General features: G+C 39.5%; 1 protein-coding gene across 1 annotated transcript in view; it reads left to right on the plus strand.

Annotated features, from left to right (window-relative positions):
- Positions 1-18,616, plus strand: part of PRKCA (protein kinase C alpha) — a gene marked incomplete at its 5' end in the record, with an annotated part of 155,940 nt that overhangs the window by 118,164 nt on the left and 19,160 nt on the right. Inside the window, 2 exons of the mRNA XM_082326809.1 lie at positions 17,116-17,259; positions 18,023-18,196. Of these exons, the coding sequence (XP_082182935.1) occupies positions 17,116-17,259; positions 18,023-18,196 (318 nt within the window). The remainder of the gene's footprint in view (positions 1-17,115; positions 17,260-18,022; positions 18,197-18,616) is intronic.

Below are 18,616 nucleotides of genomic sequence, written 5' to 3' on the forward strand. Positions count from 1 at the left end.
AATGAACACCTGACTTGTGCCCAGTAGTTTTAGATCCTGTCCAACAAATGGGACCAAATTTGGAAAAGGAGAAGAGTTGAGGAGGACGGTGGTTTCATTAATGGAATCACGCAGTGACCTTGCTAAGTATTTTCAGATTCTGTTGCAAGGACTTTTATTTTTATATGCTGTCTGTGTATTATCTCTATGAAGTTGTCCAGTATATAGAAATTGAGGTATATTATGCATAGGTGCAGTGCAGTATTTTCTATACAACAAATTTTAATCAATCTACATATTTTTTGGATCTCACCTGTCACTAAAGCTTACGAATCAATTATCTGCTCATTTAGCAGTATGATCAAATCTGTCTTCAGTGATTTATAGATGATACATCATTATTAATATTTAGAGATAAAAATATACTCCTGTAGGAAGTGGAGGCAGGATAAAATCTGTCACTGTTTTTCATTTGGTTTTAACCTTTGATTGTGAATTTTCTCTCCGGAATGGCATTATTTGTGGCCATCTCAAAACGAAACTCCATTCTCAACAGGCATATTCAGAATAATTGTAGCTGCTCCATAATTGTCCATGCTGAGGTTGCCATGGGAACTCCACCAGTCCCAGGTGGCTCCCTGGACCCAAACTAGCAAGTCTTTTCACTGCAGTATCTACTATTTGTTATATGCTTATTTTCCTGTTACAGTATTTTGCTAATCAAAGAAAAAACCAGAACATCAAAATAATGCAACCTTATTGTATTTTTCATACTTGGTTATGATTTGAGCAGTAATATGCTTTTGCCATTTAGAGCATTGTTCTGGGTTTTTTATTTGGGGAAAAGACACGTGCAAATTCTAAAACTTCTGTTGTAGGAAGTTATTTCAGTTTTGTCAAGCCCCGTTTCCTGTAATTTGCTACTTAGTAAAGCACTTCTTGATACTTAAATATCACCTTAGAGTAATAATATAAAAGTAGGCTGGTTAATTATTCTGTCTGTCCCCTTCTTTCCACATCACCATCACGGAAAATGTTATTAAAAATAAAGCAGCTGTTATGGTCCATATCAGTGATTTTTTTTAATTAAAAAAATAACGGAGTAGCTATAATCCTTACATGTGGATACATTTACCAAGTACAAGGTATGTTAAGTGATGGGAGCAATCTGAGTCACTACAGTCAGCTTTGGTAATTGAAGTGATCCAAGCAAGTTGTTACAAGGGAATAGGTTACTGCTCATATAATTTTCATTCTAAGGCATCTGTGAGGAAGATAGGTAATGGTCCTCCGGGTACATACGCTTAAGATGTCAGACATTTTCTTTTGTTCTAATTATTTCCTTTAGTGTAGCTCTCCGTGTGGGCTTCAGTAGGACAAAATTGTTCCCTTATTTTCTGAGAGAGAGCTCAGACTACTGTCCCCACCGTGGGGATCCATGCGGGACCATTCTGGTGGACCCTGGGAGGTGCTTCCTTGGGGACATACATCACATCTGCCGCTGTGGCCACTAGCTGCGAATTGTGTTTATGTTAGAGATTTCAGCTGCGACATCAGGTGCGAGTGGCTTTTCAGGGCTGTTAGTTTTGTACCATTCCATTTAATTAAGTAAATAACAATAAAATCACTCTGCAATAAGATGACGTTATTCTGATTAGTACTTTTGCTGCAAAATAATTACCAGCCGGTGCGAGGGAGAGCAGGTGCCATTTTCATCTATCAGTTGACGTTGTGGGCCAGATCCATAAACCCGTGTGTAGCAGGAAGGCCAGGCGGTGTACCCAGGGAAAGTGGCCGTACTGGTTGTATGCTATGTTTCCAGTCTCCCTTCTCCGGGATTGATCCAGGTACTAGGTAAACCATCCAGGAGCAGCTCTCATTTACTATTGTCCAGTTGCCTGATCTTTGCTGCCCAGAAGTGACGTGACCCGGCTTTGCAGTGTTTCCCAAGGACAGCAGCTGTGGCGCTGGGCACCCCGCGCTGTTGCTTTGGCTGTTCTCAGATCACCATTGCATGAGGTGCGTTTTCAGCTGCTTTGGGCCGGTGGAATCGCTGACGAAGGCTATGCAGAAGCCAGACCTGTAGTTCCCTTTTGCAGACTGAACAGATCGAAACATAAGGAAAGAGGGAACAGAGTTCAGAACAGGGTAGATATTGTATCTGAAAATTGGAAATGTACAGTCAGTGGTGACATTTTGGTGACATCTCAGTGCTTCTAAACATAACTATTATTATGATCCTAAAGAAAATGTCTTTTAAAATGCCTTACCATTTTAAATATAAGAACAGGGACAATGTGGTGCTTGGCCATCAGGCTTGGTTATAAATACCTAGAACCTCTCCAGTGACGCAGGAGCTGTGGATATTTCTGCTTCTGATGTGCTACTAAACTCCTCCAGTATGCAGGGCAGCGTTTTGTTTGACCAAACCTGTGTGTTAATCCTTGTGCAGACGTGAATTTACAAACCACTAACCGATCTCAGTCTGTATATATCTGCTGCATACAGAGCTAACGTTGATTTACACCATCAGGCCTCTCTGCGGCAGTACAGCTGGTGTTAAACGGTATTTGAAAATGTCCGCAGATTTCAAGGCACAATTAAAGCTTTCTGATGAGTTTTGATGTTGTTATAGCCTAACCCTAAAGAAACCACTTTCATTTATTTGTCATTCCCTTTCTGAACATTAGTAAATCATTTCTGTTTGTTTCACTGCAGGTACTGCATTTCTTAAATCTTTAACACCCCCTTTAGTTTTATTTTTTTTAAAGCAGTTTCTGGCTGCTTTATTAGAAAGGAGAAGGACAGTACTTTCTGCATTAATCTGGCATTTTTCTGATATTCAGAACAGTTTTAGGTCAAAAGGACATTTTCTTTCTTTCCTTTAATCAATGGCCAGGACATCCTAGAGCAGTTTCAATTCTGAGCCGGAGGCTGGGTAAATATGCTGCAGTTGCATAGCCAGGGCCTTAGCAGAAGACTCCAGGGACTGTTTCGGTAGCTTGTTAAGAACCCAATGAGTTTTCTAATTAAATATGATATTTTCATTCAAAAAAAACTGTAGAGGAGCTTGTGATTTTGTTAATTTGTGAGTTAAGTTCCTCTGGTCTCTGTGTAAAGTCCTGTAAGGGCTGTGAAGGAGACATTTCTTTTAAGTCTTTGAAGGAAGGCAATGTTTTTGCCCCAGAGCTGTTACACTGCAGTTACTTTACTCTTGTTTGTTTTTTTTTTTTTTTTTTTTTTTTTTAGGAAATAAATAAAAGATACAATCTCTACCATATCTGTATCTAACCAGTATGTGATCCCATTTTGAAGCAATAACTGTAACTTCAGGCAGTTTAACAAAGGTGACATGGAAAAGAGAAATAACGTTGCTGACGCTTCATATTGTAAACGAAAAGATTAAATTTACTTTTCAGGAAACAGACACTAAGCTACACTGAAATCACGACCAGCCAAGATATCACTGGCACATCAATCCACACTCGTTATGTATATAGAGATATAAAAAGAAGAGCTGCTTTTTTTGGCCGTGGCACTCATTCCTATTTTTAAATTGTGCATATTTAATCATTAGAGAATAGTTTGCAGCATTATAGAGATGCTGTTAGATGACTCCATCTGTTCTGTACTATAGTTTGGCATGGGGAATTCCCATATGCAGTTATCTGGAGTTTCCCATCCACTCACCATATCTGAAACTAGAGAACTTGAAATTTCTTAACCAGATGACATACATCTCTGGTCTCAGTTCGTATCAGCTTGTGATTTCTGTAAGGCTTTTCTCAGTCTGTGTGTTGTGATTTAAGGTGAAATATGTACACAGAAAATCATATTGATAGCAGAGGTGTCTTTATCCCTTATATAAAGGTTCAGTCTGTGTCTCAAAACAAGGCAATACAAAAATCAAAAATAACTTTTGTGCTGTCACCCCTCTACAGTGCGCATCAGTTGTTTACAGCCCAGACTGCACACGTCTATACATACATCTAGCTTTATGCATTGCAGCGGTTTAACAACATGAGGAATGTTTCATGCATGAAGCGTATGTATCTCCAAGACTGAGGTTAACACTGAGGAGCAGTTCCATGAAGACCTGTACTTCATTGTGCTGTGCTGTACTGTGCTCCTTGCTGTTAGGGTGACAACGCCACGATTTCTTTTTTGTGATTTTTCTGTGCATAACAGATGTGTCCATTTCTGTATTCTCGCTGCTGTGTCTTTATTTGTTTACTTCTGCTACTAATTGTGATTGCTTTGCTCTGCAAGCCCTTCACTAACCGAGCAGTGTTTCTCCCTTTCCTGTCTCTTCCAGGACTGTCATGTAAATATCCACTTCTTCAAGGTAGTTTTCTCCTTGGTGTTCTCCTACACCTTTCTCTTCACACAACACTCTTTACCGATGTTCAAAGTTTATTAAATTCAATGTCATTCTCACCATGTTTTAAGGATGCACTTGTTTTTTCCCCAGTTTAAGCTTTTCTAATGGTTAAAAAAAATTGAAGTATGAATCTTCCGTAATTTGTCACAAAGTACTCCCCAGATTAGAAGCTTACTTACAAAAAAGGGGTCATCAAACCTCAGCAGATGCAGTGTGCCTTTCCTTTTGAAGGAACTAGTTAAATGAATGCTACCTTCTCATAGAAAATGGAAAATGGTGCATCTTTAATTTGAAAGACACTCATGGAACTTTAAGTAACTTCCACAGATCAAATAATGCTCATGTTCACTGTATATTTAAATAGATAAATTTACATAATATAGCATGCATGTTTTATGATATAATATACTACGTATATTGATATATGTTAACTGGAGTATACTATATCATAAGAGATATTACCCATATGCACAGATGCTCTGATACCTGAAATACCAATTCACCTGTTTACTTCCCATTTTACTTCCTTCACTAATCACCACATCACGCAATTATTGCCATAAAAGATACATATCAGCATTGAGAACATACATGTGTGGACTTTTTGTTTGCATGTCTCTCTAACAAATTATCTTGCTTTATTAGGGCAAAGGTTACTGACACAAATCACGCTTCCAGTTTCATACATTGGTTAAGTTACAAATTAAGTTAAAATTTGAAGCTCCTGTGCTGTAAACCGTTTTAAGAATCTATCTAAGGTTACTGAAGCCATCGTTATCTTCAAATAGTATTTTTACAATTTTAAGTTGACCTAGATCAGTTTACATGTTATAGCTCAAAGCTTAAAATACTTAATTTAAAAATAAAATTTTATTTTTGAAGAGTTGTTTATATTATTAATGCATGATTTTACCAAATGTTTTAATACTGAACCAGAAAAACAAAGACCATTTGTCATTGCCAAATATTTCCTAATGCAGTAATCATTTGTCATGCAATCAGTAACTTATTTTTTCTTAACCTTCATTCTTTGTCTGGTATCTTTATCTCAGAAAAGCCTGTACAGAAGAGGACTACCCTTCCTCAATCCTTTACACCTCTTCTTGTTTGAAAATAAAATCACACGGTGGTTTCATTGATGAAACTTGTTTAATGCAGGGAAGTTGCAAGTTTCTCTGTTTAAATGTATTTTAAACCAGAGCAAAAGCTACCCTGAAAAAATGCATCTGGGATAAATACGAAGTTATGTCTAACATGGTGTTGTCACTTCATTTTAAAATCTAGACCTTGAGGTGCACTGATATAAACTGACAAAAGTCCTTGGTCGATTCGTGTTTTCATCACAGGAGTGCACCTAAAACCAGGGCCAAACGGTTCCCTACAGCTGCTGCTTCATAGGCAAAATTTGTGCTTAGTCCTTGTGAATTATAAACATGAATTCCAGCAAAGAAAGTTGGCATTCTGTTCTGATGTGAAGAGGAGAGTCAAGAATTTCATTTTTTCATGGAAAAAAATGCTTCCTTGTTTATTGTCTGTCTTTTCTCTCTAAATTATTACAAATCCCCATTCTGCTTGCTGCTGACAGTGACTTAGCATCACTAACCTAAGCTCAGAGGCGTCACTGCATGCTGCATTCTACAAGCTAATCACCACTGACGTTAGCATGGCTTTGGAAATAATTTTGTAAGTAATCAGTTTATGTGGGACTGCCGGGGAGGTTATGTTCCCAAGTTTACAAGATTGGAATTGAAAGGAAACAGCAGGAGCAGATGAAGAAGGAAGGCTGTGTTCCTGAGGATAATGCAACACTTCTGAGCTAGAAACCAGTAAAATGTACAAAAATGAGTTTATAATATCATAGCGAATTTGAGAATGCTGTGAGCAAGGTCAAACGGCATAAATACTTGTTTATGAAATTATCAGATACTGGGAAGGATCACGCATTTACGCTGCTTTTGTTCCACCAGCAAAGTGTATATTTAAGTCGATTATTTTCACAACATCATGCAGAAAACACCTTCATCTTTGTGTGCGTGTGTTTGTGTGCATTAAATAATTCCATAGCATGTTAAGACTTGGATACAGAATCTCAAGGGTTTAAAATCGGTCCCAGTCTGCAGCTTTTCATGGCTGTTGCGTTTGGTCACAGGGATTTGCGCTAAGATCAGGTAGAACTGAAGTCTTTAAAGATTATTTTAGAACAGAATTCTATTATTTTTTGTCCATATTGTAATGGGCTTTATGCTTAAAAGCAAATTCTAGACTCTAGGTTTTTTATTATTGAAAATCAGCAGTAATTTGCATAATTAAAAAATGAAGGAGCATATATAAAAGCAGTTCTTTTTTTAACACTTAGGGATTTGTTGTTCTAGGAGCGTATTTGTTGTTTGGGGCTTTTATTACTGCTATCATGGGTATTTCTGCAAGAATTCTTGAATATTATTCCTAGGCAGCCTCTTTAATTACATTTCATCTAGTTAGGCACTGCTCTGTTGCGGGGGATAGCGTGTTTGGCAATAAAGGCAGAAAACAAAGTAGACTCAGGTGGCCACAGGATTATTAAACAGATTAAACATGTTGACAGTGCCAAATGGGTAACTGGAAACTCTTCCCTCTCCCGATTTCACTGCTCACAGCCAGACATCCGTTGTCCAGGGCAATATCCCCTGAAACTCCCATTCTTAGGATAGATATATCCCTTTTCAAATGACTATCTTTCATAGTCATTTGACTTCATTGTCTACATTTTCTAGGGGATATGGTTACCTTAATCTTGTGCCTGGAAAATTTGGGGATTTTTTAGAAATCATGTATTCACGTACTTCATATAGTTTTAACTTCTATACAACAACACAAAAAAGTAAAAAAAAATAAATAAATAAAAGAAAAATTGCATAGGGAATGTGATTATAAGCCCCCCAAAATAAGCAGCTCTGTTGAGATGCGGTATGGTATATTAAACTGTTGTATTGTCCTTTAGGACTCTTACTGCCTTTATCCTAAGTAAGCATCCATTTAACGTAATGTTGAGCTTGAGAAAATAATTTCTCCTCGGAGTTAGAAACCACAAGAGGTCAGTAAAGAACACAGAATAGCTCCCAAAGCGAAAAGCTGTCTAGCAAAAGTCCTGAAAGAAATTAAATAATGCAAATTGTTTGTATGTATATATTTAGAAAGATACAAACCCATTGAATTAAACTGCTATTTTGATAAAATTCAGTATAACATTTTTCATACAGCCCTTTATTCAAGATTTTTAACTGGCACTGATGATAATTTTTCCTCTAATCAAAATATTTAATAATTTGCAGCTGTAAAAGCGAGTGCTGCCTCTGCTCACCTTTATATTGCTCAGATCATCTTTACCTTCGGGTGCCCCTGACTTCTGTAACGACCTGCCTCTGTCGTGCTCAGCTTTGTGTGCTAGGTGAGAGAAATGGACCTCCATGGAAATCTGAGTCTCTAAGCAAAATTATCTCATGAACTTTGTGAACCTGCAAGGCGTTAGAAGAGCCATGGTTCCAAATGCACAGCTCATGCCAGGATTAGGCAAAATAACTCAGTTTTACTAGTCATCCAAAATTCTTTGTGGGACACACTGCTTTCTCTTCTGTTATTTGTAACCCAAGTTAATTCATGGACACTCTGATATCATCGTTGCTACGTGATGAGCAAAGCAGTACAGCACGTGGGTGGCCTTCAGGAGTGGGTTTCCTGTGTTCTTGGACATGCTTTCTGCAAAAAGGCATTTTTAATCCTTCTCACATATGGCACAAATCTTTTTTTCAGGCAAATCCTTTAAATAAATTTACTATTACTAACCAAAAGGGTAAACATGACAGAAGTTTAAGGGGAGGAGGAGAGGAAATGAGGGGAAAAGTAGACTAAAGACGTGAAATACTCCATATTTAACTCCCAGGTAGAGTTTTATCATGCTCCCCATTTATATTTTTAGGAAACATCCTGTTTGCCTTTGTGCCTTTTTACTAGCAATGGGAATGATAAGAATTTTTTTTCTAGCTATTTTTCAATAGCTATTTTAGCTATTGAAGTAAAAATGCATTTTACTTCATTTTTATATATTGCGTTTTTCACTAATTACGTCATAGTTCACCGTAGTGACGTCACCATCATGAAAATAAATATAAGAGTGCAGCTTTCTGCTTATTTGCGTATTTTCAGTGTTCTCCTTGCCGCGAAGAAGTTTTGCTAGAATGCAATTTCACCAAGGAATACGTGGCTGAAAAATGATCTGTGTGAACCCGTGGCAATGTCCGTGGTCCAGTGCTTCTCCCTGGGATGGGTGTGTCTTGCTGTGTTGCTGGGTCTCGTGTAGGCATCTTCAGGGTGCTGCAGTCTGATCCCAGCGTGCTCCTTTCTACATGCATAAATACGTGCGTATACATTCATTAGTGCAATATATTTCTGTAATTTAGTTCATTAGTTATTTGTTCTTGAACAAATAAGAACCCGTGAGAGTGCACAGTAAGGTGGGAAAAAGCCATGTGTTGCCGCCTTCTTCATAAGCATTTGTTAAGCCAAGGCAAGAAGCGCAAGAGCCAGAGACTGCATCTTTTGTTCTGTTTCACAGGAAATTTAATGCAAAAGCATCTCCCCAGATTGCTCAGCACATGTTTTGTAGGGAAACAGGTAAAATGGCCAAGGATGTTCCTTCCCTCCGTTGACTTGCAACAGCAAGAACATGAGCTCAGGCTGGACCAAGATGTAACGCTCGTGCCATCCCCTCTCTGGTGAGAGCTGCTGGGCTGTTAAATCACCCGTAGTTTAGGTTCTAACTTTCTCGTTTCTCTGTTGTTTCCATGACTACAAAACTCTCCGCTAATGAATTATAAGCTTGCATTAGGTTATGGTATTAAGCTTAAAACTCAGTCTGATGAAGTATTAGGTCTTGCTGGGGCTTAGAAATGGGCTTTTCTTATTTCAAATTCTCAGCATCCTGATAATTAAGTGTAAACTATGAAATTGGTAGTCCTTCATAACATCTATAATTACATGGAATTGGAAATGCAATAATGTAAGAAACAAGCTGCCGCAATGATGGAGAACATTTCAGTGAATGGGAGGTTTTTTCCTCCAGATTTTGACTTGAAATTTATTGGATTTATTTACTTTATTAAAGGCTTGCTAATGGTTTGACCTGTTGATCAAAATCCCCACTGAGCTTTCATGACTGGAAACCTGAGCAGGGCTTTTTGTCCTTCCTTGAGACTCTGGTAAATTATTTCAGTTTCTTTTTTGCATCCTTAGTATGAGTTTTGCCAGTTCTGTCAGGGACATCTTCTAGGGTTTGTCCGAGATCTGAGCTGCTCTGATGCTTCTTGTGTAGAGTCCAGGTAGCAACAGACTTCACTGAGCATCAGTTTCACGCTTGCAGCCAAAGCCTCCTGGGCCGGAGTAGTGAAACTTGAGCGTTACTGTTCAGACTGTTCCTTTCCTCGCTTCTCACCACCTATTTTGCCATTTTTTTAAGCGATGTGCAGAGGCAGAGTGATACCTGCAGCTCTGCTGTGGCTTTGGGTTAACTGAAGAATTAGGAACAGAAACATTGGGAACAAGGCAGGCTAGTGAGAGATGGCTTGCTCCATCACCCGGTGACGTTTGGAGAGCACGTTGGGGTCTAGCAAAGAACTGGTGAGAACTTGTTGCAGTGTGAGGAGCGGGGATTGTTGGAGTTATGCAGGGGGACTGAATCCTGGCAAGAGGACATTCCTGCTCCACGGATCTCAAGAAAGTCTTGGGACCTGAGATGAAGCCTGCAGCAAGCCTGCTCAGTCAGTCCTTGGACTGCTGACCGTCATGCTATCAAAATTGTGATTTTTTGCAATGGAGACTGAAGCCAGTGCTGCTCTCTGTTGTCACACCATTCATTTGCTGTTTACGGCTGAACACGACTGCGTGGGCAAAGCAGTCGGTGCTGGGTGGCATCTGCTGTAGCGGAGGGGAGAGGATGCTGGTGTGTAATGGGAAGCGGAGCTGTGAGTCCCGAGGAGGCTCCGTTGCTGGGAGCAAAGCTCTCGATTTCTGTTCCCGGTAGGTGTCAGTGGAGCCAGTAACAGCTGAAATGTGGCGATTAAGCGCGCTGTTTCCAAACAGAAGTTGCGTGTGCTGTATGCGTATATACCTCCGCACATGGGATGGGAATTCAGCGTTGTTGTTAAATATTTTTTCATTTATCACTTTCTCCTTTTGAAAATTTGTTACCAGTAGTTCTTCCCTCTGGGCACCTGAACTTGCTAAGAGCGAGTTGCCTAGACAACCGAGCAATGCATCCTCTAGTGAACTGCACGTCGCAAGGCCTTTTGGTGGCTTGAGTATTTTTTCATGGGGAATGATGTGGGTTTCTCCCTTCTGAAGCTGTGCTTGGAGGGTGGCGGGGTCTGGCAGCAAGTCTGGGCAGTCCTGGAACCCCCTGTTTATTTTCCATGTGGGAACACACCCAGTCTTGCTGAGCTGAGTGTTGCAAACAGCAGCAGAAGAGAATTAATGAAGGTGAGTGATACAAGGTGTTAAAGCACCAACATAATGATACATGGTCCATTGCCCTAAAGAGACTGAGGGTAGGAATGTGAATTGAGTAGATTATTTTTCCAATTCTTCACAAATTTTGTTTATGTATTGGCTAATGGGAAAAATGACCGATTCAGTCTTTTTGCTCTATAATTCTTAAGTTTCTGAACTATAGTTAATAACTAGAAGGCAGAAAAGCCAATGTTCAGATCTATTGTTTTGTCCTATTAGATTGTCTTCACAGTAAAAAATCAGAAAGTTTTGAAAAGACTCAATGAGAACATTTACTGTGATTGAAAATTGAGTGCAACGATGGATTACTGTTCCCTGAATCACTTCTTTTTCTTCTTTGCATCACACTTCTCATTAAGTTTTGGAGAAGACTTTTTTTTTTTTTTTCATGTCTAATTAAAAGAACAATTGTTACACTTAGATTAAAAATAAATTGAAAGCATTTTTACTGCAAAACCTGAGATATCTTTTCCAAAAAGCACATACAAATCTCCAAGAGACTCTCCAGTTTAACACACTGTAACTTCTGTAACAAGAAGTGCATTTGGGCTGCATAGATAAAGTATGTCTCACCTGTGGTTTCAGGGTAAAAGAACTGGCCGAGATAAGGTGCGTCCAAACCAGAGGAAGTAAGATGATGTGCATGTCTTGTTTTCTTTTAAGATTAACTCCTCTGCTACCAGTGCAGACTAATTTAACATACTGTTTTCCGGGTTTGTTTGCTGCAAGCTGGCTTCGTTGTAACAATGTTGTGTTTTGTTTTTATCAAAGGTATTAAGCCAAGCAGTCTGAATGTAAATTGAAAATTAATCCAGTGCCTAGAATGCCATCTTCAACTTCAGCAAGTTTTAACATCCATAAAAAATAAAGGTGGATTCAAGTAGGATTCTGCTTTTTTCAACTTCAGTAATGGTAGGAAGAGGCAAAAATATCATTGCTCCTTTTCAATAAACTCTTACGAATAGTTTAAATTTATGTCCCTTCTGTAGTTGCAAAACTGTTCTTGCTCCAGGAATCTGGAAGAGTATGTTGGTTGCATGACGTTTTCTGTCTGCAATATTCAAGGCGTATCAGATATAAAACTAATGGTAGAGCTCCGTGAGAGCGTGTTAAAACGTTTCCTGCTCTTGACCTTATGAGAATACACTAACGTACGCTGGCCGTGGGTACGCAGAAATTAGAGTGCCCCTTTTTGTGCTCTGCCTCTACAACTGGTAAAAGATTTGTAAGTATTACCAGTCATTGGACCCTACATGAGACTAATCTGAAGAAAAGTAGTTCTTCATTGTAAAAGAGTTTGTGGACAATTTTAAGCAAGCTAAGGCATTCCTGCTATTATAAAAAGAAAAAGCCCTAATGTATAAAATCAATAAAATGGTTTGAACTGTGATACTTGTAATGCTGTAAAGATGAGCAGGTCCCAAAATAATACAGAACATTTTAAGTAAATCTCTTAGAACTGCTTTTTATGAAATATGCTTTCCTCTAAGACAGCAACCAGTAGGCTATGATTCTGGTTAGCTCTTCCTCCTCTCAGGTCTACCCCTCTGTCTGGTCCAGCGGGTTTCCATATTGGTCCTTTTTTCTAGCCATATCCAACTGTAAGAAAACCTGCTCCTCTCAAAGAAACTGAGTTTGTTTAGATAAACACCTGAGAAAATACACTTTTGGGGCTATTTATAAGGCCAGAGCTTGAAGAGAAAAATGATGGGTCTGTGCAAGATCCAGAAAGCTCTGGACACCATTTAACAGTGTCAGCTTTAGGGAATGAGACATCTGTCTGTGGTATCCCATCTGGGTGCCTGTGTGCGTCTCAGGTCCAGTCCCTGCTCTTCAGTTTTGTGTGTGTAAAGCTCTACATCACAAGTTGCTCTCCTTACACACAGCTTATCTATCCAAGAGAGCCCTGGGTCTCTTTATTCCTCTGTGGTTAGTCCTGTTGTGGAAATAGCATTCCCAGAAGCTCTGGAAATCACTTCTATCCAGTATCTGTCCTATTTTTAGTGCTTTAGTTGGCCTTAAGAGAGCATAAGCCTCAAACAGTTTCTCTTCCCTTCTAATAAATAATAATTCATCATGGGCAATCCTGGTGCAGAGGTGATGGTGGAAGTAACGGTGTGTGCTTTTACATTGCATTTATGCAAATTAAAATGCATCAGTAATGTAACGTTTTCTCTTTTTATTGTGCTCCTCTCCTTGGCTGCGTTTTAACAGTAGTTTTAGTTTGTAGTTCCCTCTCTGAAGTATCTGAAATATATAAATTGTTCTTTACATGGAAAAACAGTGTCCCACATGTTGAGGTATTCAAAAAGCTGAGGAAAGGTGTTTTTCTGGCAAAATATCTGTTCAGCAAGTTATTTCCCGTGTGGGTCATAACAAGAAATTAACATTGCTGTGTGTGAAGAAAGTTTGCAAGTCACCACATTGTATAGAACGTCATTAAACAACTCCAATGGGCACAGCCAACTAAATATTCAACCAGAGGGTGAGACGAAGGCCCGCTCAGATGCCAGAAACCCTGCGGAAATGGCCACAGCGTAGGGGTGGATGAGGTCGTCTCCACATGCACGCTGAGCCCAGCACATTTCAGGTGTGTTTTCTCCAAGTCTTTACTAAACCTTGTAAGGAAATGATTGTTTCCCTGTATCTTCGCCCATTGCTTGCAATAAGACACGACATTCACTCGCTTTGTAGGTTTTCTGTAGTTTAATGTAAAGCAATTTTGATATTTGAAGACATTTTCGTAATCCTTTAGTTGTAACCAGAAATCGTTGGTTGAGTTTCTGAAATACTTTGGTCTTGCCCCATATTCTGGGTTAAGTTCTGTAATAAAAGGGCAAGGTTAAATGCTTTCCTTAAGTCCATCGACATCAGTTGTTAGTGCTGAGTTGTGACGTTTCTGCTGAGTGTAGAAACTTCCATGAAGCTATAGGAGATGTTTTGGTTTAGCTTTATACTTCAGGATGAATTGAATAACATGGAAGATACACAGCAGCTTATTCTTGAAGACAGGTAATAAGTACTAGATCTGTCAGGGTTTATTTCATAAAGATGTCTTACTGTCCCATCAAAAACTTGGTGGCACAGGTAGCGTCTCTAATGGCTTGACCATGTTTATCTAATTTTGTTTCCATGCCCATAGCCTAATTTTGTTCCAGTAGCTCTGGAAATTTTTTTTAAATAGTACTAAGAAGAGACAAAATGATATGCCTGAGGCAAAGTCATAATTGAAGCATGCTGCAGTAGTATTTTGGGAAGCTCTTAATGGATCATCTGTGAAATGTTTTGGTTTGGATTATTATTGTTTCCTTTTTTTTTTTCCTCCCAGTACATGTTTGCCAGCTCTGAAATTCCCACTATATTTTCACTAGGACCTTGAGCCAAAAAGCAGTAAAAGGAATTCACACGCTAAATGTGAAAAACTTTTTTCATCATGCTCATGAACAAATGGTCAGTGGCCTAGCTGAAGGGAAATATGGACCTTTGATAAGGTTATGATAATTTAATATGGTCCTTAGGCCATTCCACTTGGGTCTGTGTGCTTGCACTGAGTCAGCCTGGTCTTTCTCGAGCATTTTGTGGATGCCATTTCCTATGTTTTCTTACGTACGGTTTGCAACAGGGTTCTCCCTGTACACGTACCGGTGCCGGGGCTGACGCACCGCGGCGGCTCAGCACTGGTGATGTGATAGCAGGATTGTCAGCTCCCCGTCAGCTCGGGTCACTCGCCGCTGAGGTACGCTCCCACCAGCTCCTGCCTGCGTTAGCCGTCCACCTGCAGCAGATGGCACAGAAGCCCACCTGAGCGAACAGGAGGCACCTGATGTTCTCCTTAAAAATCTACCATATGAAAAAAGAAATTATCAAATTGAGAGCAACATCGAATTAAAGAAAGATAAACAATGGAATTAGAGGAGCTTGTGTCTGTAGCTCATTGAATCTAAGCGTTTTCTTGCAAGGGTGCAGAGAGGCCTTGGCTTGGTTCTCTAGTATTATTTTAAGATGCCGCCTTCAGGTCCTGACAACTTCATCTCGCATGTGTTTGATCCGAGCGAGCCAGCCCTGGGAGCCGGCAGAGGGCACAGGAGCCTGCCGACGAATCTGCCGCTCCGGGTTTTTTGGAAAAAGTGCTCTTCACCCCCCGAGCCTGGGATTGCGGCACTGCGGAAAGCACTCCCTGCCTGAACGGCAGGTTTGTACCCAAGGAAACAAACTGCCTTGGAACAAAACTTCATTTGTGGTTTTGAATGATACTTTTTTCAAACGGGCTGCTGACAACCTACCCAGTGGGTTTAAACTAAGAAATAAAACTAGTGTTTTCCATTCAGTGCCTGATTTGGATCTTCCTTACTTGGTGGGAAGGCGGGTATTAAAATTGCTTCTTGTCTCACAAAAGCAGGATCTTTTATCGGAGATCCCATATGCGAGAGCATCACAAAGACATGGCCAGCAAAGATGCTCCTTTAAACCACGTCTTCGTCTTGTACAAATAAAGGATATTAGGATTTTTTTCCTTTTTTACTTGTTCTGCTTATGGCTCAGTCTTGTATTGTGGCCTTGAAAGGAGCTTTGTCCCGACAGAGAGCTCTGTCACAGACACTGGGTTGGTCCCAGCAGCCGGATCTGCCGAGGGGCCATCGCCTGCAGAGTCAGGGACTTAGGCTGACGCCCCGACTGGCTCTTCCTAAACGTTTGCACAGCACATGATCCTGATTAGCATCTGCAAGTGCAGCTTTCATGCAAGCAAGTAATAATAGTGGTGGAAGAAATTCCACATTTTAAGCTGTATTACAGGAAAAAAAAAGAGAGAGATCAAAATTGCCAAAATTCATATCCCTGTGGCAGGGTATAAGACTTTCTGCATTTATAAAGCTGCAGGAAGAGTCATCCAAGCTGAATATGCTTTTCAAGTGACGTGTGGTTGTTTTATCACAGGATTACTTGACATTACTGCCTGCGGTAGTACCGGGCTGGAGTCTGTGAATCGAGTCATCCCCTTCAATCTTATGGTTTTAAACTTGTCTGAGGAGGGGAGAGTTTGTATTTTCCAGTTCCCAGTGAGGCTGCCAAAGGTATATGCCAGGCCAGGCTTTTAAGGTGATTTATTGTGTGACTTGGAATAAACTTTAATTTCTATAATTTTCTTTATCTGTAGAACAGTGATAATATGCAAGTACTGTCCTTCTACAGTGCAGTGAGAAAAGTAGTTATCCTTAAATGTCAAGCATATGTCAATGGCACAAAGTAAGTTAGCCATATTGGAGGTTATTTACCAGACCAACACACTAGATAGATGGGGGGAAGGCGCTTATATCCATCCCAAAGTATTATTAAACCTTCTTGGCTTTGCTTCTGCTGGTATATGGGATTATTTTGAGAAAAAGAGGGATATTAAGTTGTAGCCTGCGTTATCTTTCGGTGAGTCTTACCTTTTTGTCTTCTATTAACTTTGAGATTTGAAATGCAACTTACTTGAGCAATTATATGGTGTCTCATATGAAATACCGAGACTGTTGCAACCTTCTGCAAACCAGACTGTCTTGCCAAGGCAGAGCCTTTGTATGTAATGTTTCCCTTCCTCCCTTTTCCAGATCAACACTTGATTGAAAATCAAAGTTGATTGTATTGCTAGTTTGAAAGTGGCCATGTTCATCTGCATTAATTCTCATGCGTTGTGTTTTTTTTAATGTAGGTTATTTTTCTTAATGCATGTCAAAGATGTCCTAACTCTTGCTATGCAGTGACTTTAAGAATTACATTTTAAAAGAGAATGTATTGAAGAGACTGTTTATATCCTAAAATACCCTATGTAGATTATAGCATGATATTTTTGAAACATATTTTTTATATTTCAAAACAAAAACACCAGGTAAGCCTGCTTTTGGCATGAAAATAAGTGATTTTTTTTTCTTTGGCTTTGGTTTTTGCTTTGGTTTTGCTTTTCTAACCAGATAAGTATATCTGCTTTTATCTGGTTATACATGAACACAGTTTTCCACTTTAATTCACTCAATAATGTCAAGAGTATTGTTGGAATGAGTCTTTGAAGTTGTGTCTGTGCAAATTTTGTTATGCAGCCTTTCTCCTGGGAATGCCGCCTCAAATACGGTCATCTCCAATTCTAACCTTCACCCAATGATCCGTTCTGCCAAGAAAACGGGCTACGCTTCTTACTTTCCTGTTTTTGTGTGTGTATGTGTGTGTGTGTTCTTCAGAAAGCCAAACTTGGGCCAGCTGGTAACAAAGTCATTACTCCAACAGAAGACAAGAACTCAAGTGTGCCATCCAACAATCTGGACAGGGTGAAGCTGACAGATTTCAACTTTCTCATGGTTCTTGGAAAGGGGAGCTTCGGGAAGGTAGGAATTCTTGATAACTATTCCACTCACGTTCTTTTTTTCTTTTTTTTTTCCTTGAGGAAGAATGAATGAATAATTCTCTAAGAAGCAAAATCCAGAGTCAAAAGGATGTGCATTTTTGAGGGAGGATTTCTTAACGTGGAGTAGGGTGATTCCCTAAGGATTAGCAGGCTTCAGTCATGATTGGGCAGTTTTCTTGGAAAAAATAAAAATTAAAAAAAAACTCAGATCGTTGGGCAGGATGTAAGAAACAGTTGCTGACTTTTAGATCCTCACTTCTCGGCAGTTTCAAGGAAATTAAGTCTACTTTTCTGGCTTTACTACCTAGGTCACTCTGCCAGTTCTGGAAGTCACCAACATTGGTAAGGCTGAATATTGGGAAAAAACAGGAATAGTATATATATGCATTTGAAATCCGTTAGCTGAAAGAAAGGACTGCTATTTTTCTGTCTGCTTGAACAACCGCTTATATGATAAAGTGCCCTTTAGTGAAGAAGTCCCCTGGGACTTAACATTTTATCAGCCCGTTGGCAATGTGCCTGCGATTAACCAGAGGGTTTTGGCACAGGCTTTGTCTGAAATGACTGGTACAGCTCATTGCAGTGGGTGAGTAATGATGATATTTTTGGAGTTTTGATCAAGTTAGTCTATACCAATAAAAGGAAAAGCTGGATTGCCATCTATACAAATCTTCGGGTATATGAGTCACCTTCCCTCCTTGGCAGATAAGAAGATTTTCACCCTGTTGTTTCTCTTTGTGCAGGTGATGCTGGCAGACAGGAAGGGGACAGAGGAGCTCTATGCAATCAAAATACTGAAAAAAGATGTGGTGATTCAGGATGACGATGTTGAATGTACAATGGTTGAAAAACGAGTCCTGGCATTGCAAGATAAACCACCGTTCCTGACACAGCTTCACTCCTGTTTCCAAACAGTTGTACGTGAGCTCTGTCTTTCTTGCCACCCTGATGTTTTCCATACTGTATGATCATTAATTTTATCAGTTCAATAACATTTATTATCATCCAACCTATGTATCATAGCTTCTGCACAGAGAAAATGGTGAAGTAAGAGATACCCCATGTAATTAGCCCTTGTATTTTAAACACAAAACCTAGGTTTAAAGATTTTTCTTCGTACAGTAATTCAAGCAGGCCAGTGTGACAATTCATAAATTTAATACTGTTTGTTTGCTAAGTCAGAGCCTTAAGCCCAGATTCCCAAAGATTCCTAAATACTTGTAAGGATCTGAGGATAGTACTTGAAAAGTCTTAGTGGCTGGTGTTAGATTGTGAGGTGATTAGTCATGAATCGATGATGGATTTAATTTCGTTTTCTTACACTCCTGGCACAGAGG

This window comes from Platalea leucorodia (assembly GCF_965183815.1).
Source record: "Platalea leucorodia genome assembly, chromosome: 14".
Classification (NCBI taxonomy): domain Eukaryota; kingdom Metazoa; phylum Chordata; class Aves; order Pelecaniformes; family Threskiornithidae; genus Platalea; species Platalea leucorodia.